A 26,876-nucleotide genomic window follows, 5' to 3' on the forward strand; every position below is an offset into this window, starting at 1 on the left:
TATCTCTGTCATTTTGTATGGTGGTCTTAAGGTACTTAAAATATGCATATTTATAATTGATAATTCTTTAGGATATGTATATTTAGTGGTACCGAAATAGAAAATTAGGATTAGGCGAAAAGGAATATAATAAAAAAAAATGAAATATAAATACTGTTATTTTTAAGTATACTCCATGATAAAATGGAATAAAATTTTTATTCTATTGCTTGAAAAGTTGATGAAATAGTGTGAATTATAACTTTAGTATGTTAATATTATCCTTATTTAAAATACACTAACTATATTATTTTTAATTGATAAAAAAAACTTTAATTATTCTCATTTTCTATTTTTCTTTTAAGAATTTGTTAATACTTACATTATTAAGCCAGAGGTGTTTTGTGTATTCATATTTTTTATTTAAATAAAATAATAATAAAAGAGAAAAAAGAGAATATTTTTTATTAATAATCTAGATATTAAAATAAAAAGATAAAATATTCTAATCAAAATATATTAATAATATAGATATAGAAATTAAAATCCTAACAGTTCATTTTACGTTGTTGTGGGGATTAGAGTGAGGTATTCAATGTTTTACTTTTTAAGGTTACCAAAACAATACTTCACGGCAGTCTACAAATTCGAATCCAAGTCCTACCTGCAAGATTAACTACACCAATACCAATATGACAAAATGTGGTTAAAAGAGTGGCCCGAACATAAAAGGGAACTGTATTTTGGGTCGAAAAAATCATCATGGTAATTTTATAATTAAATAAGATCCATTTATTTTTTTTCCAATTTAAAAGAGAATAAAATGACCTATTATAAGTTTGCACAAATGATACAAGATTCAACTCAAGTTTGTTTATGATGTGAGTTTGATATAACCATAAAATTTTAAGAAAATCTCTTGGAATATTTTATGTTATTGACTTTTTATTTATTAGTTATAAGGTGTCATTCTTATCCACCATTTTATTCATAAAAGAGAGAAAAAGAAAACGAGTTAATATCTAGTATAAGATAGGTAATCCAAATAATGTCTACAATTCATTAATGTTGATATTTTGGGAGGATCATTAATACAACACAAACTATTTTCTAACTAACAATCCAATAGTGATGTGTTACTTCTCTTGTATTTGGTGGTATTAGAGTATGTATGTAAGTAAATAAACATTTTTGGACTAAATAATAAACAAAAAAATATATTCACCTTTTTATTTTGCTTGATTTGAGGATGTCATTGACTCTTTATCTAGTAGTTATGAAGTGTCAACCTTATCCACCATTTTATTCATAAGAGAAAAAGAAAAAAATGAGTTAATACCTATTATAGGATAGGTACCAAATAATGTTGTTATTCCATTAATATTAATGTTGACATCTTAGGAGGATAATTAATACAACAAAAGCTATTTTCTCTTGACTAGTTGTCCAATAGTGATGTGTTACTGTTCGTGGACTTGGTGGCACTAAAGCGTGTCTCTGGGTGAGCACATTTTTGGGCTGAATAATAAATAGGAAATTATATCCACTTCTTTGTTAAGTCACTTTTCTTTCTTATAAAAAAAAATACATACTTTGTGATTAGGGTTACCATTTTTTTTTATTGGAATTACGATGACATCTTGAATTTGAACCTAAAGAAACATTTGATAGAGGATAAGCTTTTTCATACCTAAAAATTATGATTTATGAGAATTACAAATCCTGATAATTATGATTCTAGGTATAGGTAAAATTTGTTTGATTACTTATAAAGGTTCCTAAGAATATTTATACAAGATCCTTAGAAGTTAAATATTTTTATGCTTGGTTACAATAGTATATTCTTAGGTATATAAATGTTTTTTACAAAATTATTTTTTATTAAAATAAACTTATTAGATATATTTATTTACTATAATTTTATCATAAATATGACATTAAACTATTTTAAAAAGTTAAAAAACTTATAGTTAAAATTATTTAAATATAAAATTCAACAAAAGAAATAAACAAAAAAAATGCTACATAATAAGTAAGAAGGCTAAAAATATATTATTTAATTTCACTCAAATAAATAAATAAATAAGTATTAACAAATATTATTAAACTGTAGAAATAAAATAGACTTTAATTATTAAAATTGATAAGATCAAGAAATAATAATATACAAGAAAGATAGAGATAAATAGAGATATAAGGGGAGAGAGAGGAGTGAAAGAGAGAGAGGGAGAAATAGAAATAAAAGGAGAGAGAGGGAGAGAGAGTGAATGAGAGTGAGAGTGAGAGTGAGAGTGAGAGTGAAAGAGACATAGGGAGAGAGAGAGAGAGAGAGAGAAAAGGAGAAATAGAAAGAGAGAGACATTTTTTGCTTTTAAAAAGGGATGTTATAATAATTTTTATAAGTATACAATTTTTTCCTTAACTTAGAAAGTTGGATTCCCACCCCATGAGAATATTTTTGTAGAAAAGTAAGATAAAAATGATTATCAAGAAACTATATTACTAAGAATTTTTTTTAAAATAACTATTAAACATAAAAAAATTAAAACTTTTGATTTAAGATTCTTAGGAAAATAAAAATATATATTTTGCGTATCAAACGTCCTCTTAAGATCTTATGTATATGATCACAAATCCTCTATATCAATATGTCGACCACAATGGTTCATTAAAATCATCATTTTATTCTTAAATAGGTCAATTTACTAAAAAAGAGTTATATCTCCTTATATATATATATGTATATATATATATAATATTTTTTAAATAAGTATTATATATTTTTTCTCTTTTATTTGATTCTCAACATGATTAATGACTAATTTTAAATATGTAAATTTGGAAAATGAAATAAACGTTGTAAGTGAAGTTTGAAACCTAATAATAAAAGTATTTTTTTTTATTTTTTTTAAACTTATATCATCTGATTAACAAAAAAAATTCAATACAACTAAGAATGAAATGAAAAACTTGGTAATTATAAAATAACTAGATGTCCTAACAAGTGTGTAAAGAACATGATTAGCTTGTCATTCAGAAACCAGCTAATGTTTTGCATATACTTTAAGACATCCTTAGAACTAAAAATAATAGTATCAAATTTCTGTGTAACCACTTTGAGATGATTTGATACCGTTAACAACTTGTTGGCAATCTAGCTCCAAAAGTTATATGTGGCAAGTACCAGAGATTATTTTAAAATAAAAGAAGAGAGGTGCATATATAATTTTAACATCTACCAAAAGTGAGAAGTATAATATACTTTGGTGAAAAAAACATGTGTTTAGATGCACACTTAAGGAATTTATAAACTTTTTTAACCAGTTCATAAATTAATTTGATTAAAATAAATTTATTTGATACAAAAATTTATTTTATAAGTTTATAATTTAATTTTATAAGTAATTTATAACTTTTAAACCTTTTATTTTTATTTTTATCTTAATTAATTTACTCAAAATATTTTTATTTATTTATTCCTTTAATATAAGAATATTTCTTTTGATATATACCTACCATATTGGTAGAGGAGTTGTCTGTCTTAGGGGGTGTATTGGATTAGGATTTTAAAGGACTTTTTTAGTTAAAAAAAATCCTGCAGATTTTAAAAGACTTTGCAGGACTTTCATGACTTTTAAGATTTTGTAGGATTCTACAAGACTTAAAATCAAGATTTTAATGGATTCTGCAAGACTTTTAAATCAGGATTTTAATGGATTTTGTAGAATTTTCGTGGATTTTTGACATTTGATAAGATTTCAAAAATAATTTCATACATTCAAATTTAAAAAGAGTCAAAGACAAAAATAATAAAAAATAATAATGTCTAGATAAATAATAATAATAATAATTCTTCATAATATCTTATCATCTTAAATAGCATTCATCCACATATCCATAACTATACTAGTCCTCCAAACATTAGCGTCTTTTCGCTCTTGCTCCTGAGTTTGAATAATAGGTTCAAAAGTATGATCTTCATTAACTAGTAACGTTGAAGATGAAGGTTCATCCACCACTTTGATTGGAAATTCATCAGAACGACATTCTTTACGTAAAAAGTTATGTAGTGTTGCACATACTAACACAAGTTCTACTTGTGTCTTAAATAAAAATGGAGGTGCTGACTTAAAAATTGTGAACCTTGATTTAAAAATACCAAATATTTTCTCGATCACATTCCTTAAATACGCATGACGAAGATTGAACAATTCTTTCTCATTTTCAGGATCATTACCCTGACCTGCAAAATTTTGTAGATGATATCTTACACCTCGAAATGGAGCTAAAAATTGGCGTCAATTAGAAAATCTACAATCCACCAAAAAAATATTTACCTAATTACATATGCAATATATATAAAATTAGTATAATAATAATTATTATTATATATAATTATTATTATTATTTAAAGAATAAGCATTTAGATATATAGAATATATATATATATATATATGTATATATATATATATATATATTATTTTAGTTATATATTATATGATAATTTTTAACGATATTTATAAATGTAAATTATTCTAACAAATATTTTAACAATATTTCCTCTTTTAAAAAATAAGTTAATGAAGACATAGATCCTAAACCCTAAAAAATTAGATATTGCAATGTCATATGTTAATTTTCTTTTTTTAAAATATAAAAAAGTCCTAATTTCACAATATAAAAATATAAAAAAAATTCATAGTAAAAAAAATAAAATAATTGTTCAGTCGTAAAAGGAGGGGGATAAGAGTAACAAACTTAAGGAAGGAGAGAAATCGCATTTTTTATGCTGAGAGGGTTCTTCCCCCAACTAAAATCCATTTTCATCTCATTCTACTCACTGAAACCCTAACAAATTCATCTTTTATATATATATATATATATATATATATATATACATATATTGTAGAGATTATGATATCAATTTCATCTTTCACCTTTTTCTTTTCTTGACGTGTGTTATAAAAAAAATTATCACTTAAAAGTTGAAATTTTAAGCATTTTTTTTGTGTTATATAAAGGAACAAATTCAACTATATAGAATAAAATAAAGCAAGTCAATTAAAGAGAACGAACAGAAAAATAGAGCTAATCAATGACACTATCATTTACATATTGGAGTTTCACAAAATAGGGGAATGGGATGAGAACAGTACTACAATATTATATATGAGCAATGAACAATAGTACAGTATTATTAGCAGAGAAAAAATGGAGAAGACAGAAGCATAGAAAAAAAAAAGATGAAAAATTCACTTGAAAATTCTTGAAAAGTCACTTCAAACAATCCTTCAAAATCTGATGGGTTTGGATGAGATTGTTTTATGAATTTGGTATTTATAGATAACACTAGAAAGTCCTTCAAAATCCCTCTCATACAACAATCCTTTAAAATCCTTATATTTTTGAATACCAATGGATTGTTTTTAAGTTATAAAAAATCTCAAATGAATACCAATGGATTTTAATGGACTCTTTAAAAAATCTTGAAAATCCAGATTGAATACTACTGGATTGTTTTTAAGTGACATAAAATCCTGATTGAATACCAATGGATTTTTTTACTCAAAAAAAGTCTTTTAAAATCCTACGAAATCCTAAACCAATACACCCCCCTTAGATTGTTTGCTGTGATTAGAGATGACAAATATACCAGTACCCGCGAGTAATACCTGAACCCGTCCCGACTTTGACGGGGAATACCCGGTTTGACCGGGTACGGGTACGGGTACGGGTAAAACCCGATATATTAAATCGGGTACGGGTACGGGTACGAGTATGTACTTACCCGCCCCGTACCCGTATCTGTACCCGTCCCCGTTTCCATTTTTAATATAATATTCACTTTTAATTTAATTATATTAAAAAAATTAATATTTTTTATGTGTGATTATTTATTATAATATGAGATAGAAAAATAACTTAATTATAATTATAATATAATAAAAAAAATAATTTAAAAATATTATTTTTTTTACAAAAATAAAAAATAAAAAATTGACGGGTACGGGTACGGGTATACCCGATACCCGACGGGAACGGGGATGGGGATGAAAACCACATACCCGACGGGTACGGGGACGGGGACGGGGATGGATTTGACTCGCGGGGACGGGGACGAGTATCATAAAACCCGTACCCGCCCCGCCCCGTTGCCATCCCTAGCTGTGATTTTATTTTATTTTATTTTCTCTTATATCAAAATAAAGAGAGAGAATAAATAAGTTGTTTATAAACTTTTTATTGTTTAAAATATTATTTGTATTACAAGTCATTTTTATAGAATTAAGTTAAATTTCAAATTACTTTTTTAAAACGCTGAGTATATTAAAGTGAAAATAATTAATCTTATAAATCAAAATCTAACTGAATTTTATAAATTTAATTTGTAATACTTGTATAACAATTATGGTCATATTATTAATATGAGATGTTCAATTAAACATTTACAAAGCTTTTGAAAGAAATTCAATTAATTATTTTTAATATTTATTTTAAATATGATAAAAGTATCTATATAATGTTTTTTTATTAAAGGAATACAGTATTTGGTAACTGATTATTCATACAATATGAATTATATATCATTGTTCACTTGTTTGTTACCGTGGAAGGACAAAGAATTTATCTCCAAATCTAGATGGTTCCTCCTCCATACCTAGGCCATATCCTAATTGACATGCACCATTGCACATGATCAATGTTAGCAGTAAATAAAACAAAGAGTGGGGTCAACAATGAATTAAAGTCCTTTCTTATCCCATCATCCCCACATAGCTCTGAAGAATAGGACAAACGACACACTTGTGAGGCAACCCACTACCCACCTACTAACCAAGATATTATATCGTGGGCCCCACATTTACCAAGTCTTCATCCTTATCCACTTTTCTCTCACTCGTTCCACTCCAATTTCCACTATTGCCACATCGTAACAAAAACAAGTTACACTTGGAAGCATCAAAACACTCCTTCCCACTTTGGTAAGAGATATTTTATTTTTAGGCATCACCCTCTATATATACAGTGTGAACAAACTCATCAAGATCACCATTAACAGGTTTTCATCGTCCGATCCATCAAGAGCAAAGACTTCATTCCTTCCTTACAAGATGGTTCTGCTAGACAAGATTTGGGATGATGTTGTGGCTGGCCCTCAACCCGACAGTGGCCTTGACAAGCTCAGAAAACTCGCCACCAGCATCAAAACTGGTACCTACCTTACCTTATAACAATATCTATACATATAATAATTAAATTCTTACATGCATGTTTGTCATGTTTTTAATGAAGATGATGGAGAAAGTAGCAAGTTTCAGAGGAACTTGTCGATGCCCACGACACCGACAACCCCTCTGACTCCGACGACTCCAACGACACCTGGATCGGCGCGTAAAGCTGACAACGTTTGGAGGAGCGTCTTCCATCCTGGGAGTAACTCTGCCACTAAGACCATTGGTGCTCAAATGTTTGACAAACCACTCCCCAACTCTCCCACTGTCTATGATTGGTATATACACACACACACACACCTTATTATTAACTTTGCATGGTGCATACAAATATATACACAATAAGAAGTTTATTATCATGCTATAAGACTAGTTACGTTAGAATGCTTCTCTCTATCTATCTTTTATCTTCTATTTTTTTACTATGATCCTTTTTAATATTAAAAGAAAACAATGGTATGTATGTGATTAGATCTAACTCTCACTGGTCAGTACTCAGTAGTCACTGGGTTACATGAGATTTTTATAAAAGAAAAGTAATGGATATTTTTTTTCTTTTTTGCCAAGTTGTCCTTAACAGTTTCATATCATTGTGGCTTGGGTGTTGTTGATCTACTTGTTTTTGTTATGGGGGGTGATGAGAGCCGTTAGATCTTTGTTGAAATCAACGGCTGATCTTATATGACTTAAATCAAACGGTTAGATCTGTATGTAGTTGTGGAATAATGAAGCGGGTTGTATGTGATTGCAGGCTCTACAGCGGGGACACCAGGAGCAGGCACCGCTGAGGTGTGTAGGAAGCGCGTGGGTTGCATGTAAATATTGTCGTTTTCTGTTAAGCACGTGCCACGTATGCATCTACTACTACCACTATGTGTCAGGAATTAATTGGTCTGTTGCTGACTCAAGTATCCTACCGTGTAGTGTTTGGTTTCTACGAGCAAGTTAATGTAAAATGCTAAATAATTAGTATGCTCTGTTTGTTTGTTCTTTTAAGTTTTGTAAGCCTGATTTACCTTGAACTTTGGCATTTGGTTAATCTTTTCCCCCCTCTATCTTATGTGATCATTATTAAGATAAATAAAATTATGTTCAGCCTTTTTATTTTCTGATGTTTCGTAACTAGTGCAACACGTGATTGTACAACCTTATCTCAAGTAAAAGATAATTACATGTCGAAAGTTATGATAATCTTGTAATGCTGTTGGATTGTTTTGGCTAATCATCATAGAATATTTGATTAGTGAGATAAGTATAATCTTTGATGGATTCGCTAGTCTTCTGATAATAATTCATTTGTAATGTTTACGTCGTAGGAAATTGGTGGCTGTCTTAATCATCTAAATATAATATTTATTAATAATTGAAGTTTCTGGCATGGGGCACACTAACCCTAATGATTTATAATTATATGTAAATAAATGATGTAATGGGGATAGAGATATCTTATCCCTTAGTTTGAATATCGATAATTTATCAGCCCATTGGTAGTATCGTGAAACCTTGACTTTTTTGCTTTGCTATTTAACTTTTACGAAAAAAGAGAAACAAATTAGACATCCTTTCATTTTCGGCTTTGGCGTATTGATTGTATTTGGGACCAACCTTTGGCAGAAGCTAGTCCCTTTTTAGAGAGAGTTTTTATTTTAAATTAAAAGGAAATAAAAGAAGCAATCAAAATATTGTTTTTTAAAATATCTTTTAATTAAATAAAATTAAGTTATTATCTGTATTTGTTTTCTCCTTTTTGTCTTTCTTTTTCCTATCCACACCAAAGTGAAGGGCCTACCAAGAAAGCTTATCCTAGACTTGGGATACCAACATCGAATAGAAACGGTGGCCGCTGAAATTAAAACTTTGACAAATAATTTTAAATAATGACTCTTAATAATAATATTTACGGCTTATTCCTATACTTTGCAAGAAAGGCTAACGTGCTTACCAAGTTGGATATAGCAATATTAATATCATTGTGTGCATGACCCGTAATAGTGCTAATTAAGTTATATAATTAGGGGTGTTCGTAATTTCGGATAATCTTTGAACTCAACCCGATTCAAACATATTACTTTGAGTTTTGATATTATTTGCATCAAACTTGACTGTCAAAGTTGATATTTTTTTTTGGATATTATTTTTGTTTTTAAATTTATAAACTCGATGATTCAACATGTTGATGTGATATTTTTAATCAATTTTCAATTAAAAATTAAAATACTTATGGCTTGTTATGGATTAAATTGATCAGACTTGACCCAATTCATCATTAATCAAGTTGGTTTTGAACAAAAAAAGAAGAAAATTATACACAAATATGACTTAATTCAAACCGAAACATTTTGTGTTGGATAATGAGTTAAGCTAAACCTAACTATGCGACAATTAAACTGTTTCCTTTCAATAATTCAATTTGCACACTTTCTCTCTCGGAGTTGTTTGGTGGCTTTGAGATTCAAAGTTAATTTACATTTGCCCAAAATTTAGATTATTTTTTATAAATATTTTCATTTAGTTTTAAAATCCATAATTAATTTTTTTAAGAATAAATTCAAAAACTTTTAAAAACTTGTATATTATTATTTGATTCAAAGACATGATCTATAAGGAATTTCATTTGTCTTATATTATTGTTAATGCGTCCATCCTCAAAGAGATGATGTTTGCTTTCATGTTAACATTTACAAACCTACCAAAACAACTACGAACCAGGGAACAAAACAGAGTAGCCATCACATCAATTTAAATCAAGATTCGACTCTATATCAAATGCAAAAGAAACAATTAAAAGTGAAAGAATAAATTGTAAACAAATTCGTTAAAATGGTATCAAGTTTTGTAAGCAATACGCTTACGATTTGTGTAGCATTATCATTTGCACGAAATCAAACACTTTTCCTCAGTGCAATTAAACTTTTCTATAACTACAATTAATCAGCATTGCTTCCTCTAATTTAAGTATAACTATAACCCATTGCTATTTGCTAGTCATGTGTCAAATTCATACCTCTCAAGTATCCTTCGTGGGTTTTGCATCCTAAAAACAGGAAGGATCTTTTGTTTGCTACAAGATCTTATGCTAATTAGTGGAAATGGTATAGCTTCTAAGCCCATTAATCTAGCTACAACACCACACCACCCTCTCCCCTGCTAAAGTGTGTGGCAATAACATACCCTTATCAAACTTAGACCCTAAATCATTATTCTCTTCAAGTAATCCTCCCCTACTAAGTCTTCTATCATAGCAAAGTGATCTTCTTCCTTCTATGTTCCCAAAACATGCATATGACTTCATGGCATCCCTACCATCAAGTGACATCCTTGGGTATTGATTATTCAAACCATTCCTTGTAGACCTCAAAATGTTAGTCATTCACACATGACATCCTTCTCCTCATTCCACTGAAATTATCACTGAGCATAGATTCCAACTCAAATTGCAGCATCATACAATGCTAGTGAGCTTACCTTACTAGGCAAGTGAGCCTGGTAATGGTTGCTATTGCTCATGATATTATTTTGTTTGTTGAAGGTAGAGGTTGACCCTTCACTGTAGCACCATGTTTTCTTCATCTTGGTCTCTCCCAAAGAGTTTTTAAGCAGAATATAAGGGCATGCCCTATATATATGAGTCTTGAGAAAAAAAAAGAGGTGCATGAGTCTCAAAATGGGGTTGAGTTTTATTGTATATAGAGTTTGTTATTACAAATTAATGCCTTGAAGAATGAATAGGAGTGGTGAGGCACTTAATGGAGCATTGCTAGTGAAGGAAAATTCGATGAACCTTAATAGCACACGATTGATAAATAAGGTCATAAAGAAGGAAATTCAGTGATAGTTCATCATTTGGGTTTAGAGTTGCTCAGGAGTTTAGAGCATAGTGTGTGTCGGTGCATATAATGACGCACCAAAATTTGGTTGAGAAATGTAGGTCATTTACTAAAGACAGAAACCATAGAACCTCAACCCTGCATAAAATTTGTTCAATGAACTCAGCTTCTTCACAACAAACTTGCACAGTATTTAATGTGATAAATTATCTAATGGTTTATATAAATCGCATGATCGCATCTTATTTATAAGAAAAATAAAGAAGATTATTCTATTTCATTTATACGGCATGTCTTTTTAATGCTAGTTTACAATAACGGTGATTTATTTTAAGATGTGAAGTAAATTACTTAAACGGTGAAACTAACAAATTGAATAATCAGTATTGAATAAGTATCATTTAAGGTTTAATAACTGTAGGTAAATTATTACTAATAAGATAATAATAATAAAAATAATATTAAAGAAATATAATTTCATATTTTCATAACACTAAAACTAAAACATAATTTTATAATTTTTAATATTTAAAAAATAAATTTAAATATATTTTTAATCCCTGTAAAATGAACATGTTTTTATTTTAGTTTTTATAATTTTTATTTTATTTTTTAGCTCTCTAAAATTTGGATGATTGTTTTTATCTTTAAAAAATAAGTAAGTTGTAGCTTTGATTTCTATAGAATATTTTTCTTTAGTATTCATCCTCTAAAATTTAAAATCTAAAGTCATTATTTTTGTCTCTAATATTTGTTTTATGATATATAAATAATATTTATTTTAAAAATTTATTAAAAAAATTAAAAGTGTTACATACTAATATAATATCAAATATTGTTGTGAATGTCTCTAGGAATAATCACTTAATCATATGATTAACAGGGATCATAAAATATTATGGACTAAAAACAAAAATTTCCATTTTAAAATGATGAAAAACAAAGAAATTTTTTACAAAATAACCAAAATTAAAATTAGTTAATTTTTCATGGACTAAGATTCTAAGAATATATCTAAGTTAAAAATATATATATAAATTCAAATCAAATATATGTAATAGTTAATTTTAAGTTTCAAGAATAAAATCAACATTTCGTGACAAGTTTGCATTTAAAATACATATATATAAAAAGTTAAATAGTTTAAGTTGTTTTTTCATTTTTTTGAGAAAAAAATCAAAATAATTTTGCTGTATAATGAATTTTCGTTGAGTCGTTGTGAATCGATTTTCTACTGACTTTTACTGATTTTAATAGATTTTTTATTTATCAATTTTCTTATTCTTCGGCCATTTTTTAGGCCCATTTTGTGATTTAATTGATCAATCAGATGTGCAATTCACCATTTTTTCAACTTGACTCACCGATTTGGTCCAGTTTTCGAAGTGCTTGAATTGAAACATATGATGAAATTTTATATATAATGTTGACATTTTATTTTAATTAGTTTGTTGCGAAAAATCTCATAAATCAAATGTATCAACAGTAAATTTTACATTTAATATGATAAATTATTGAATCGATTATTTATGATTTAATATTTACTTTACTATAATGCAATTTGATGTTGATGTAGGGGTCAGAAACTTTATATAATTGAAATTTTGGTAAGAGATGACATATATTAATAAAGTCTCTTCTGCAGACAACAAAACATTTTTTCACATATTTAATATACTTTTATATTCAATACTATTATACAATTAGGTTTAACCACTGGTCAAGACACTTAGACGTAAAAAACTAAGGAAAAACATATTATCTATATAACAAGTGTATTTGATGCTTTAAATAAGTAAAAGTATAATTTTGGAAAATATTTTTGTCTCTTTAAAATCTTTCAAATTCCTTTTTTTATTTCTTTAACTTTTTTGTCCAAATCCTGAAAACATATTAAATTAATTAAATTTTTTTTAATTAAATTGATTGGTTTTTGTAATTAAGATGAGGGTGTAAAATTATATATTGATTTCACTCTTGTGACTACCAGAGAGATATTAGATATTGTATTATATATAGAGGTCGGTCATATTCATACTTGACCTTATCTTTTTTATATATTATAAGTAATATGGTTATTATATATATATATATTTATTTATTTATTTATTTATTAAGTAGCACTGTTAGGTTGAAACAATAATGAAAATCATCATGTGGCATAATTAATGTAATATATATATTTTTTAAATAACTCTATATAAAGGAGACTTGTATAAAGTATATATTTATTTTAAAAAGAGAAATTTATTTACTTTAAAAATAAGTTTATTTAAATTTATTTTGTTCAATAATTCATGTTTTACATTAAATTTTAACGATCCAATCGTTAAATTTAAAATTTTTAATACATAAATTAAATATAAAAATTTAAAAAAAAAATAAAACTTATTTGATATTTTGTTTTGTTAATTCAAATTGACAGGTAATTATAAAAATATTTTACATATTAATTTAAATTTATGGAATGAAATATCAAATAATTTTTATTTAAAAAAAACTTGCATATTTGATCAGAGCACTAAGAACCTTTAAATTAATGGTAAGGTCATTAAAACTTGATATAAAAACATAAATTATTAAATAATATAAGTTTAGGTCAACTTATTTTTAAAATAAACGAATCTCTTCCCTTACATTCATTTTCAGTATACTCATGTAAAATACATACTAATTTAAGCATCAGAGTCTGAACAAATGCATGTCACCATTAGAGCTTGACATTGCACTATGATGATTATGATTGTCATAAAAAACCTAAGTCCTTCAATTTTTGTACCATCATACAAAAATTCTAACATTTACTTTTAATTAGTACTGACAACCTTATTTCAGTATTATTCACATGAACTGATATAATAAATATCATCCTCTTTGGTGTTTATTAATCTTCAAGGAATTTCGTTCAGACATCATACATGAGCATAAGTTTATGCTTAAAACATGTTCTAAAAGTAAAACTAAACATTCATGATTCTTACGTAATGAGTTATCCAATGAGATAGATTTTTTTTTTATCCACTTAAGAGTTTCTAAAAGTTTTTATTTAAAAGCACTTGAAATCTTTGAGCAAAAAGAATCTCATCCCATATTATGTAAGAATTAAATGAGTCATAAAAGAGCTAATGTTAACATGTTATTTTTGAGTCAAATGTTTAACTTCTTTAACTCAATGTTGATGTGACTAATTCAATTATATGTTAGTAGTATACAAGTGAACATTTTTTTATTGATGTCAAAATATGATTTTTTTTACTCTATAAATATTCAAAGTTTGATTTTAGACCCATGAATTTTAAACTTTGATTTTTTTAATTCAAATTTTTAATCAATGACACTTTTATCACACAACGTTGTTCAAATCATTATTAGAGATTAGCAAAGGTTAAAATTTTATACAGACACTACTTGAAACTCTTTTATGAGTAACATTCTAATCATGAGTCTTAAACATAAGAAAAGGGAGGACAAAAAAATATTATCTTTCTCTCTCTATATATAATGTGTATCCGATACTTTTAATTAGTAAAAACATAATATAATTTTTCTTCTAGTTTATCAATCAAAGTTGAGAGATGACTATTATGGTTAAGAGTGACACTAAATCAAACTAATTTAAAAATAATTTAAAATTTGATCTGATAATTAATTTGTTAATCATAAATCAATTGAATTGAACTTGAATTAAAAATTAAATTTAATAAATAAATTGAAATTTATTTATAATTTAACTCATTTGATTCATAGATTGATTTAATATTTTCTTTTATTATTTATAATCAAAATTGATATATATATATATATATAATTTACTTTTTTTTAACTTTAATTTATTAAAATTTAAAAGAATTTTTAAAATTTAATTATAAGTTAATAATAATTATTATATAAGAATTGTACATGTGTGCGATGTGCATATAAAGTATAATTTTAAAAGAAATTTTCCAAATTTTTTTAAATATTTAGTTGATTTGAAAATTAAATGGATCAAATTATATAATTTAATTTTAACTTATTTATTTATTAAATTTAAAATTTAACTCGAATCTTATTTAAACTAAATTTAATGAGTTAATTATGGAATTCAATTCCACGTAATGTTTGAAGTAGTTAGAATTATTTTCACGTCTAATACTCATATGTTATAAAGTCAATAAAATTATTATTGTATTTTTATTTATTTTATACAATTAAATAATTGTATATAAAAAAGATTTAGGGGTAATATATTATTTGTTTGTATTTGGATTTTGGAACTTAATATCAAAGGTCATTCAACACCGTCCGTCGTCCCAAATTCTTCATCCCGACCGCAGGAACACAGCCCTCTCAATATGGTTCCATCGGAGACAGTTAATTTTGCTCGGAATTTTGCAGTTATGGTCAGAGTTTGCGGTCCTGTAAGCTTTTCTTTCTTTCTTTCTCTCTTTTTTCAAACCCAGCACACTCTATAATTACTGCCTCACTCAGCTTGCAATTTCTGCTTCTCCTTAATTTTTCAGGACCCAAAAGGGTTGAAGATGAGAAGACACGCTTTTCATCAATACCGGTTTCTAACCCCACCCATTTTCTTATTTTGTTTCTATTTCACAAAGTTTCGTTTTTTATGCACCTATGGCGGTGGGTTTTTGTTTTCTCCTTCTGGGTATGTGTAGTTCTGGTGAAACAACTCTTTCAGCTTCGGGGATGCTTGTACCTGATACCCTTTTTGACGCCCAAGTAGCTACGCGTCTCCATGGTGATAACTGTGAGGATAGGGTGTTGGTTGTGACTGTTGCTTCAGTTGTTGAGCCTTTTCTGTCACCTCAACAGAGAGAGAATATTCCTCAGGTTGGTGCTTTTAGATTTAGTGATAAGTAAAGTTGGTTAGCTTTCTTTGATTTTATATTATATTTATTGAAATAATAAATTTGTTTTGTGCGAGTGTATTTTAAATTGTGTGGCTTGTGCTTTTCAGGGTAGGCCAGACTTGATTTCTGGTGTTCGGATTGATGTTATGACAGAGAAAACCAATGGAATATCTAACCAGGGAACTCCTTGCTGGCTTGTGGCGCAGCTTTTGTCATTAGTAGGCATTTTGAACCTTTTAGTTCCTTACTATGCTGTCTTCTAAACAGTTAATGATGTGGTGCATCTGACACTTTATAATTTTAATTGTCAAATTCAGTTTTACAATATACTCATCACTGTGATTGACATGCGTTTAGTTAGAGAGACTCATTAATGTAAATATGGATTTTTCTCTTGATTTTGTTGGTGTCTGACACATTCGTTTTCTTGGAAAGGTGATGGTGAACTTTTGGTTCATAGCATCATATGTTTTTGGACAAATATTTAGTATTAGGGCTCATGTGGTGTGACCTCTGTATGATGGTTTATTTAAAATTTTTTTATATTTGTTTCTTTACGTGCTAGGATTTTTTTTCCAACCATTATTTGTTAGTTCAATGCTAATCACATTTCTGCATCATGCAGGTTGATATTCCTGCTTCATCCAATTGTCTCCAGTCACTTATTGAGGCATCTTTGGGTTTGCCAGAGCATGAATGGGAGGTTGGTTGGTCTTTGGCCTCCTACAGTAATGGTTCTCAACCTTCTAAAGATTTTTTTCAAAGTCAGGTTAGTTTGTTCTTCATAAATGTGCTTTGTCCTGTTGCTATGAATTAGTTTGCTTTATAAATTTGTACTTGTACATGAAGAGATGTCCCTGTTGAGTAACGAAATAGGAACATTTGGAGGTATGATCCAAAATTCCAAATGCCTTTAAGTGCAATTCTGCATTCATCAATTATATAATATGACTTTTATGTCACATTTGGTGTTATGTTTGTTTAAATAATGTAGTTAAACTCTGGAAATTGTAGCACATGTGCATGTTGCCTCTGGTAGAAAACAGTCAATTTAAAATCCTGGAAATTTTTTCTTGTTGGTCTGTATGCCTGAAGGCACTGCAATCTGAATTGTTATTCTAGGCCATGGGATCAAAGAATGATATTCCTTCCTTCCAAGACTTTAGGTATTTACTGAATTTTACTGAAACATTTATCTTTAGTGTTTTGCAATGTCTCTTAAGGTGTCTGGCAAAAGCTATTTTCCCCTCTATTTTTATATGCTCATCTTTTATCTTGTCAAAGGATGAAGATGGGAAAAAGGGTGAGCCTAGGTGGCATGTACTTTTGAACACAACACCTCAAGCACTAGCTTATCACAGTTCTTGAACAACTGCATTTTTTTTTCTTTTTCTCTTTATCTTTCCTCCATATCTCCCTTAAAGACCTGCAACGTTGTATGGAACTGAATGTTGGCTGTTAGAAAGTCAAGAATAAACTCGATATAACATAGATGAGAATGTTTCATTGGATGAGTTGACATACTAGATGAGATAGGATTAAGATTAAATGCATGATAGAGAATGCTGGGGTATCACTTACTGTAGAAAAGATGGTAGAAACTTGCTCTTGGTGGTTTGGACGTGTGGAGAAGACTTGTTAAAGCATTAGTGAAGAGAGTAAATCAGTTGAATGGAAGTTTAATTCCTAGAGAAACAGGGAGACCGGGGAAAACTATAAGCAAAAGCACAGAAGAATTTAGAGGTCAATGATTTATTTTTATACACATTTTGCAATAGAACATCCCATGTAGCTAATATCACTTAATGGAAAAAGACTTGGTTGAAGGTTTAAAATTTTCTGCCTTGATAAATATGTTTAATATTCATCTCGTGTTTTTGGTTAGGTATTTGGTTAGGTATTAACTTAGATTACTCATAATCTCTGTACTAGATCACTGGTATTTTGGATTCACCTTTGTTAAAAATGTGTATTATTAATTTATTATGTATTATGTAAATGTCTCTTGGTTCATTGTATCATGTAAATAGTAATTAGGAAAATTGTACCTTGCACTTATTACATTTATTAATTAAATATTGAGTTCATGGTATACGTCTAGTTCAAACACACATTTTCAAACTGTTAGGATTAGTCTAGTGGTAGGAGAGTTGGAGTAGTATGTGTAAGGTCTTAGGTTTGAATCTTGTTATTATCATTGTAATTCCTATGGATAAAAAAACACACAAATTTTTTCAATATATGCTCCTCTTTTGTGTATCTGCTTTTCTCAACATGGTATGTATCATGCCTTCTATGACCTAGTAATCTACAGTGTGATCCTTGTTGGCTTCATGTTGTAAATAAAAGTTGAATTGAAAGAACAAGTTAAAGTAAGTCTATGAGTTTGTCCATGCTTCAAGTGCAAAGGGATCTTGTATAAAATGTGGTGTAATAAGCTATTTATAAATCTATTCATGTGTCCTTACCTATTGACTCAAGCTTTTGGAAAAGTTGGTTCTCGACAACATTAATCATTATTTATGTTTGCAATTTTTTTGTAATCAAATGTATTGGTGCAGCTGCAAAGTATCATTTATGTTCATTTGTAAATGTATTAGTTCCTCATCTTAAAAGTTGATTTTTGTACACTTTTGATGCGCTACTTATTAAAGTATCATTCTTCTTCTTGATGGTATAAATTGCTTCTGGAATAAAATCTCCATGATCATGATGCGTAAAAGCAAACTTAACATTTTTGGATGTAGAATGATAAATTTTAAATGATATTTCAGGAAAGATTGACTGTGGGTGGATCTGGCAATGCAAGTCTTATGTACAAATCACTCACTAGAATGGCAATTCTTAGTGTTTCTTTATCTTTCAGGGTATCTTTCTGTTTTTATTTAGCTTATTTATTTTCTCCAGACTGTTATTATAATATACTAATTACATGTGGAAGGATTTTTCTACTGGTATTCTTTGTTGGTCCATTAAAACTCGTGAAAATAACTGGTTGGTGATTTTATTAGGACTTGCTGGATTGTAAGGTATCTGCCATGAATAAAAGGGGTGATTTTCTTATGGCAGTTGGGTCTCCTTTTGGAGTCCTCTCACCTATGCACTTTTTTAACAGGTATTATTATTTTTTGTTTGGATAAAAGAAGAGAAAAAATTAGAATAACATAATCAATACTTCAAAAATGGTTATACTCTTCTCACTTGTTCTTTTCATTTTATGTCAAACCATGAGCTTTTGGGATCACTTATGTGTTGAGTTTTACAGGCAGTTATTTTGTCTCTAATACTGTAGTGAATTGGATGTCAAATGTTTGACAAATTTTGTGTCATTCAGTCCTTTTGATTTGGTTTCTTTCTTGAATCAGTATCTCTGTGGGATGCATTGCAAACTGCTATCCTCCTCATTCGTCTGATGGATCATTGCTGATGGCTGACATACGCTGTCTTCCTGGTGTGAGACATTTCTCTGTTGCATAATCCATTGGTCATTTATGGAAGTGGTTCTCGCTCTATTTTGACACTCTATCTACCAGGAATGGAAGGCAGTCCAGTTTTCAGTGAGCATGCATGTCTTACTGGTGTCCTGATCAGACCATTGAGACAGAAGACATACGGGGCAGAAATCCAGGTACCTTGAATGCATTCTCTTCTTAGTTGCAACTATCTAATCCTCCTCCAATTTAACGCATCATGCAAAACTCTAGTATTCGGTAACAGCTGGTGATTCCGTGGGATGCCATTGTGACTGCTTCTAGCGGCTTGCTGCGCAAGTGGCCTCTGAACACAGAGAAAGGGACATATAATCAGGAGGGTAACCTTTATGCTGCAGGAAGGGGGCCTTTTTTTGACACTGACAAATTAGATGTATGCTCTAGGAGTAAACATGAACATTTATATTTTTGTAGCTCCTCGCCATTACCAATTGAAAAGGCAATGGCTTCTGTCTGTCTTGTTACTATTGGTGATGGAGTATGGGCATCTGGAGTTTTGCTAAACAGTCAAGGTCTCATACTTACAAATGCTCATCTATTGGAACCATGGAGATTCGGAAAAGAGCATGTAAATGGTGGAGGATATGGAAACAATTCAGAAAAATTTTCTTCCATGTTGGAGGGAACCGCGTATCTTGGGAACAGAGTTGAGAGCAATCTAGTTAGTCAAACTTCACTGTTGAAGATGCCAATTTATCCTTTAGCTACTAATGAGCAGGGGGGATATAAGTTGAATCCAGCTTATGACAACCATAGAAACATACGTGTACGTCTTGATGTTGTCAAACCTTGGGTTTGGTGTGATGCAAAAGTAGTGTATGTTTGTAAAGGACCATGGGATGTTGCCTTACTGCAGCTTGAATCCGTTCCAGATAATCTTTTTCCTATAACAATGAATTTTTCTAGGCCATCCACAGGATCAACGGCATATGTCATTGGCCATGGATTATTTGGCCCAAAGCGTGGTATGTTCTTGCTGATCCAGTTGATCTGTTTCTTTCTTGGTTAGATGTCCTGATATAAAATGATTGTTAATGTTGCTCTTGATCACATATCTGCCATGCTAAAGTTCCTTTAAACTATTTATTATTCCTCTTGTTTATTTGATTTTATGTTTGGAAATGCTGCTTCTTCAGTTCCAATGATATTTATTGGGAAATACAACAAAGTTACTTCCTCGGTGTCAGGGAACTGTTGTGCAAAAAATGAACTAGTGCTTCTGTGAATGATTTATCTGCCTGCCTCTGGTTGTCATGAATACTTTTTCTGAATGTGTGTAGGATTTTTCAGCAATCAAATTCTATGTTCTTTTAATGCTACTGGTTCCCTCTTGCACTTCATGAGCAGATCAGCCAAAGAATGCTTCAAACAACCAAGAAGCAAACCTTGTTACAGAATAAATCATAAAATTGATTTTCAGTAATGGGGAGGAATCATTACATCTTTATATATTGTTTACCTATAACTTTGTTAGAGATAAAACCGTTTTTGAAAGCTTAAGCTTTTAGGAGTTGGTCCTTGACAAACTTGTCTAAAGAATATAGGGTAATGAATTCATAAGTATTGAGATTTCCTTGGTCCTCCTAATAAACCCATCAATAAAGCTTAGACGATAGTTTAAACTTTAAAATAAAAGTTTAAGTATAACCCAAGACCTTGGGATAGGACTGCAAATATGAAAATTACCATGGGACCCATGGATTGAAAATATATAGTGAACTGTAGTAAACAGTGCGCTAAGCCTAATAAGGTAAAACTTTTGATATGGTAAGATCCAAAAGAACATTACAATCAACCTCAACCAAAACTAGACAAAATTATTTGGGTATTTTGATCTTTAGGCTTTTGCTTTTTTATTTTTTTTTTTATTTTACTGTTGTATTGCTTACCTTTCAAAACAAGGTGGAACAAGCTTGTGTTTAAAACCAAGTGTCATATGCATCAATGAAAATGATATTTACTTGAAATAGGATACATTCCATGTTATTCTCGACTTTTTTTGCCTATGCAATATGTTTTATATATGATGATTTTTGCTGGGGTGATCAGTGTGACATGTGTTATATCCAATTTTAGACAGAACCAATTGAAGAGCTGTGGGTTTTCTTTCTATTTCTTTGTTTAACCTTGGAAGTCATCTATTTTCATTAGGATTCTTCCCATCTGTTTGCTCTGGTGTGGTTGCAAAAGTGGTTGAGGCAAAGACTCCTCAATCTTATCTATCCATTCAACCTGAACACCTGCACAGCCATGAAAACTTTCCAGCAATGCTTGAAACAACAGCTGCTATTCATCCTGGTGCTAGTGGTGGTGCTGTTATCAATTCAGATGGTCACATGATTGGCCTGGTTACAAGGTAATGCCACCATTTTTTTTTCTGGGTACAAATGCCACCAACTTTAAGTATAACGTTATCATGTTATCCTATTCCTGTTTCAACAAAAAAATATATTCATTATGTGCTGAAACACTATATATGAGTTAGTTCGATTGGTAGGCTTTTATGCTTATATCACGTTGATTCTATTGCCATTGTAGCTTGGGATCAGGGTTTTGAAATAAGAAATAAGTTGGTTGTCAAGTGTTTGATGTCCATACGTGTTGGATTTCCAGCAGGATATTGTTGTCAGGCAGCCTATAATCTGCAAATCAAAATTTTCCCTGGTCTTGCTAAGTTCATGCTTTGATTTGTTTTAGATTTGAGACTTTGTCTTTACAGCATAAGACTGTCTTCTCTTGTCCTAGTTACTCATAGGAGAGCTCATCCTACACTGGCTGGTCCAGTTATCTTTTGTGATTTTAATTTTCTTTATTGATTGCTCCTGAATGGTTGTATATTAAACTTCCATCTTTAATTATGTAATGTTTTTGACACAGCAATGCAAGGCATGGTGGAGGAGTTGTAATACCTCATCTTAATTTTAGCATTCCATCTGCTGCTTTGGCACCCATCTTCAAATTCTCAAAAGGTGTGCTTTTTAACCAATTGTTTAGTCCTTCAATGAATATTATCCATGCTGTTCCCACCTCACCTCTCCTTGTCTAACAAGTACCAAAAGAAACACACCACTAAATGACAACAATTAGTGACATTTGAAATCAGAAATCTATGAAAATTGGTTATAACAGTAGGCAAAAATACAATTTTTTCCTACTTTATACCTACATGGTATGTTTGACAACTTAGGATGTGGATTTTCTCACTGCAGCCATGCAGGATTTATCACTTCTACGGATTCTAGATGAACCAAATGAATACCTTTCATCTATATGGGCATTGATGCGGCCATCATATCCCAAGCTCGATCCTATGCATGATCCACCTCAGTCTCTTACAGACAATAAGAGTAAAGAGAAGGGTTCTCGGTTTGCCAAGTTCATTGCTGAAAGAAAAGACATTTTCAATGTTGGAAAGAGTGGAGTGCTTTCTAAGGAAGTTATTCCTAGTAAGTTGTGATCCTTGATGAAGTGACCAAGTTTACTTCTGCCGAATGACCATGGCAAGAAAGCATTTCCAGCAAACAACCACTTCTTGTCAGTGGGTAGGTGGTACACTTCCTATGAAATCTTCTTCCCTGGATTGTTAGCAAATAGAAAATCAAGGAAACAACTTTTAAAAGTCTCTAAACGATTATACTTGTACTTTATTAAAGTTTAAAGCTGATTTTACATAAAACTGTTTTTTTTGTTTGTTTTGTATTTTGGATGGAGATCAATTTATCGAAGAAGTAACTTTTGATAGAATTATTTCGATCAATAACTTTTTGTATATAATAATTCCAATATTTCAACTATTGAATACTTTCATAATATTTCAAGGATTATGCATATATCAAAGTTTAGATAAATTGAACATCTACAAGTACATAATAGGTTTTTTCTTGACAGAAGAATACATAATCTCATAGTTAACATTGATTTGTATTTTAAAAAAGTATGTTATATATTAAATTTATTTAATGAGATGTCAAATAGCTTTGAAATTATATAAATTTTGTTGATTTGATTTATTTAATAAGAATTTTTAATTTTAAAATTGAATTATTAAAATTTTATATATAGTTGTATCAATAATTTCTAGGATCTTAAGTCATGCTAGTAGTGACTTAAGTTTTCTTGTCTACTTAGGCTCGAAGCTTGTGGAGTTTTGTATCTTTCAAAAGTCAAAGAGTGATACAATTCTTCACATTTGGGTTACGATTAAATGATTATTGAACTGGTTTAGGTAGTAGTTTGATGGTTTAGTATCAAATTGAAGGAATATTTGTTGAATAAGTTAAATTGATTTATATTAAAAAATAAATAATACAATTAATATAACTTAAGATATTTCATATGATAAAAATAAAATTATCATACAAAATAATAAATATCACATGTCCAAAACATCAAATTTAAAATCAATGGTTCATAATAATACACTTTCATACTTCAAATATAAAACCATTGACATTATTAAGTGCTCAATACTCAAAATTACAATTAAACTAAATTTATCTTAATAAAGTTTATAAATCAAGTATGTTGTAACAAAGTTCACAAAATAAGTTAAAAAAAAAACAAATAACATCAACATGCAAAATTTATATTTAAATTATCAACACTTTAAGATAAAAAGTTTGCAAAGTCATTTGTATTTATTTATTTATTTTGAAAAAAATTGAAATCCTAACCATTTTATTGATTCACATGTTTTTTTTTCTTCAAAAATCGACGGATTTGATTCGAGTCAATTCCTTAGTTCAATTAGTTTGTTAAGTAAATTATTACAATTTGGGCACTACTTGAAAACGGCTATTCTGCTCATAAATGAAATAGTTCAAATATTCCTGGAAATTATTGCTCTCATTAGACTATTTGTATTTATATGCACTAGGATCCCGATTCATGAATCTCTCTGTTCAAGAAATTCAAATAAGAAGATCGAACCATTTTTTCTGACTCTTTTCAAATTTGATAAATCTGATTTTTTACAATATTGATTATGACAAGTGTTGTTGGTCTCTGGCCGACCCTTTTTTTGTTGGCTCCATGTCGAGGGACAATAGCCAATGTCTATGTTTAACTCAACAGTGATTACTGATTCTTGTGGGTGTGTGCATAATAAGGATATGATGATAGAATTTAAGTTTTAACACACCAGAGATAGAAAGAACAATTTTTAACTTTGAATACTTATATGATAGATCCTTATTTAAGAAAATTCTACTTTTAATAATTTTTAAGCATATTTTTGTCTTTTTATCTTAAATTTTTTAATTTCTATAGTATAAATTAGTTTTTCACTTCTATTGTTTGTTAATTCTTTTCTTTCTTTTAATGTTTTCATAGTATTATTATAATCTTATATTTTTAATCTTTATAATTTTGTCCTACTTTTTATTATATAAATATAATATAAAATACTCATTTTGTAATTAAATTAGCTTTTTCAAAAAATTTTATTGGTCCACACAGAAAAATGTACAAAAACCTCTTCATTTTTTAGGGTATAGCAGCAACTCTCCCTTATTTATTGTGGAAACAGAAATTAAAGGTACATGTTTTTTTTTTTTTTTTTTTTAAAGAATAAAAACACATTTAATCTTATTACAAAATTACCTATCATTTCTTTTTTATATAATTTCACCTTCAATACTTGCAGGAAATAAAAAGTGGTGTAAGTAAAAAAAAAATTTTCCGCTGTTCTTTCTATCACATTCTTTTACAGAAGTTATGGCTCCGCGGATATTCGGTCGGTCGAAACACATCAGATTAAGGTAGAAGAAAATTAAGAGCAGGACTTTAAAAAAAATGCTTAATTTAAATAATATAGAAACCTAATTATTTTTGAAAATCTTGTGAAATTAAAATTACACACAACTTAAATTAAAAAGATTAGAAGTAAAAATAAGTTATAATTTCTTTTAAACTCATTATTAAAATGTATTTTTCAAATACATTGAGCAATTTTAGTCACCCAAGTATTATAATTATATAATTTTTTATCCCTCAATTTTTAATTAAATAATTTTTAGTGTCTTGAGTACTATAATTAAGTGATTTTAGCACCTCAAGTATCTTAATTATACAATATTTGACTGATTTAAATTGCATGATTAAATTTAGTAATAATAAATATATATTATCTAAAACATGATTAATGAAGATTATAGTATATGTAACTTAAATAAGTCAAAACTATATAATTACAATACTTAAGAGACTAAAATTGTAAAATTATATTGAAAAATTTAAATTATTTAATTAAAATTTGATGATTAAAATTGCACAATTTATAAAATATAAGAGACTAAAATTATATATACAATTAAAATTTTGAGGACCAAAATCTTACCATTACCATCTAAATACAATTACACCTTTAATTTTTAAATTAATTTTATGCAAACATAAACAAATACATTTACGAAGGTCTATTTCTAACGAGGTTACTTTAATGTTCAATGCAAATGATTCACTCACGGATAAATTCACGGGGACATGCACAGTTCAATTTTTATCCACTCAATTTTTAATGGGTTTATGAAATTATATTTGACAATTATTCCTTGAATTCTGTTCTGTTACTGAGTGCCAGGATGCTTGTTGGAAAAAAAAAATCTGAAAGCAGATTGAAATTTTAATTCAACTACTTGGGGCTCTGATAGGGACTACAGATGGCAGAAAATTGAAATTAGGAGCATCTAATTTCTCACCATTCACTTCCTAAGCACTAGGTCTACACAAGTGTTTGTATTTTTTGTCTGAACTTTTTCTCCAATTCCGGTTGAACAAAGACACTTAAAGTGGGTGGTGTTAAAAGTTTTGTCATATATTAATATGATTGATTGAGTAGTTTAGAATCTAGTCATATACTGTGTTTGTAAATTTTTAAATGTAGATTCTATGGAGTTGTGAAAGGAATTGAAGGAATTTGTCGGTATTACTTAACAAGCTTCATGACAAAGTTAAGTCATTTTCAGAATAAGCAAGTGCTAGGTTTTGTGGATCATAATTTACATAATTTTTTTAGAAATAAAATAGTTATTTCCAATTTGCTTGTTTCTCTCACAACCAGCTTCTCAAAATAGTTGGACGTGATAACTAATAATTGATAACATAATTAGAAATTAATTTTTTTAAAGATTAATTTATGAAGTATTTCAAATGTAAAAAATTAAAGAAAAGAAAAAAAAAATCCTCGTATCTTTTCAAATTTTCAAGCATCGAGTCACACCTATTAACTATCTAGATGATACTTATACACATTGAATATAGATTTTAAACCCAAGTAACGTGTGTCTTGCATATGAGTTTGTACATAATTATTTGTTCAGGACATGTTAAATGTTTATTATATATTAATTATTTTCTAATAAATTATATATAAAAATATTATATTTTAATATATAAATTGTATTAAATTAAAATTTATATAATTTTTAATTTGTATATCATATTTTATATTTGTAAAAAATAATTTATATCATATTATAAAATTATTTTAATTATTGG

The 26,876-nt window shown here is 28.8% G+C and overlaps 2 protein-coding genes across 2 annotated transcripts; both read left to right on the forward strand.

The window, feature by feature from the left end:
- The first annotated feature begins 7,015 nt into the window (after positions 1-7,015).
- Positions 7,016-8,315, forward strand: LOC109814562 (dormancy-associated protein 1). The gene is made up of 3 exons (XM_020379021.3): positions 7,016-7,191; positions 7,273-7,489; positions 7,963-8,315. The coding sequence occupies exons 1-3, from the start codon at positions 7,092-7,094 to the stop codon at positions 7,997-7,999; spliced, it is 354 nt and encodes a 117-aa protein (XP_020234610.1). The 5' UTR covers positions 7,016-7,091; the 3' UTR covers positions 8,000-8,315.
- Positions 8,316-15,278: 6,963 nt separating this feature from the next.
- DEG15 (protease-like protein) lies at positions 15,279-23,123 on the forward strand. The gene is made up of 13 exons (XM_083066532.1): positions 15,279-15,438; positions 15,541-15,587; positions 15,694-15,868; positions 15,996-16,106; positions 16,514-16,657; positions 18,663-18,755; positions 18,900-19,003; positions 19,254-19,339; positions 19,422-19,516; positions 19,606-20,344; positions 21,531-21,735; positions 22,257-22,348; positions 22,589-23,123. The coding sequence occupies exons 1-13, from the start codon at positions 15,373-15,375 to the stop codon at positions 22,834-22,836; spliced, it is 2,205 nt and encodes a 734-aa protein (XP_082922658.1). The 5' UTR covers positions 15,279-15,372; the 3' UTR covers positions 22,837-23,123.
- The last annotated feature ends 3,753 nt before the right edge of the window (positions 23,124-26,876 follow it).

The sequence above is a fragment of the Cajanus cajan genome, chromosome 1, assembly GCF_000230855.2.
Source record: "Cajanus cajan strain Asha chromosome 1, NIPB_CcT2T_4, whole genome shotgun sequence".
NCBI lineage: Eukaryota > Viridiplantae > Streptophyta > Magnoliopsida > Fabales > Fabaceae > Cajanus > Cajanus cajan.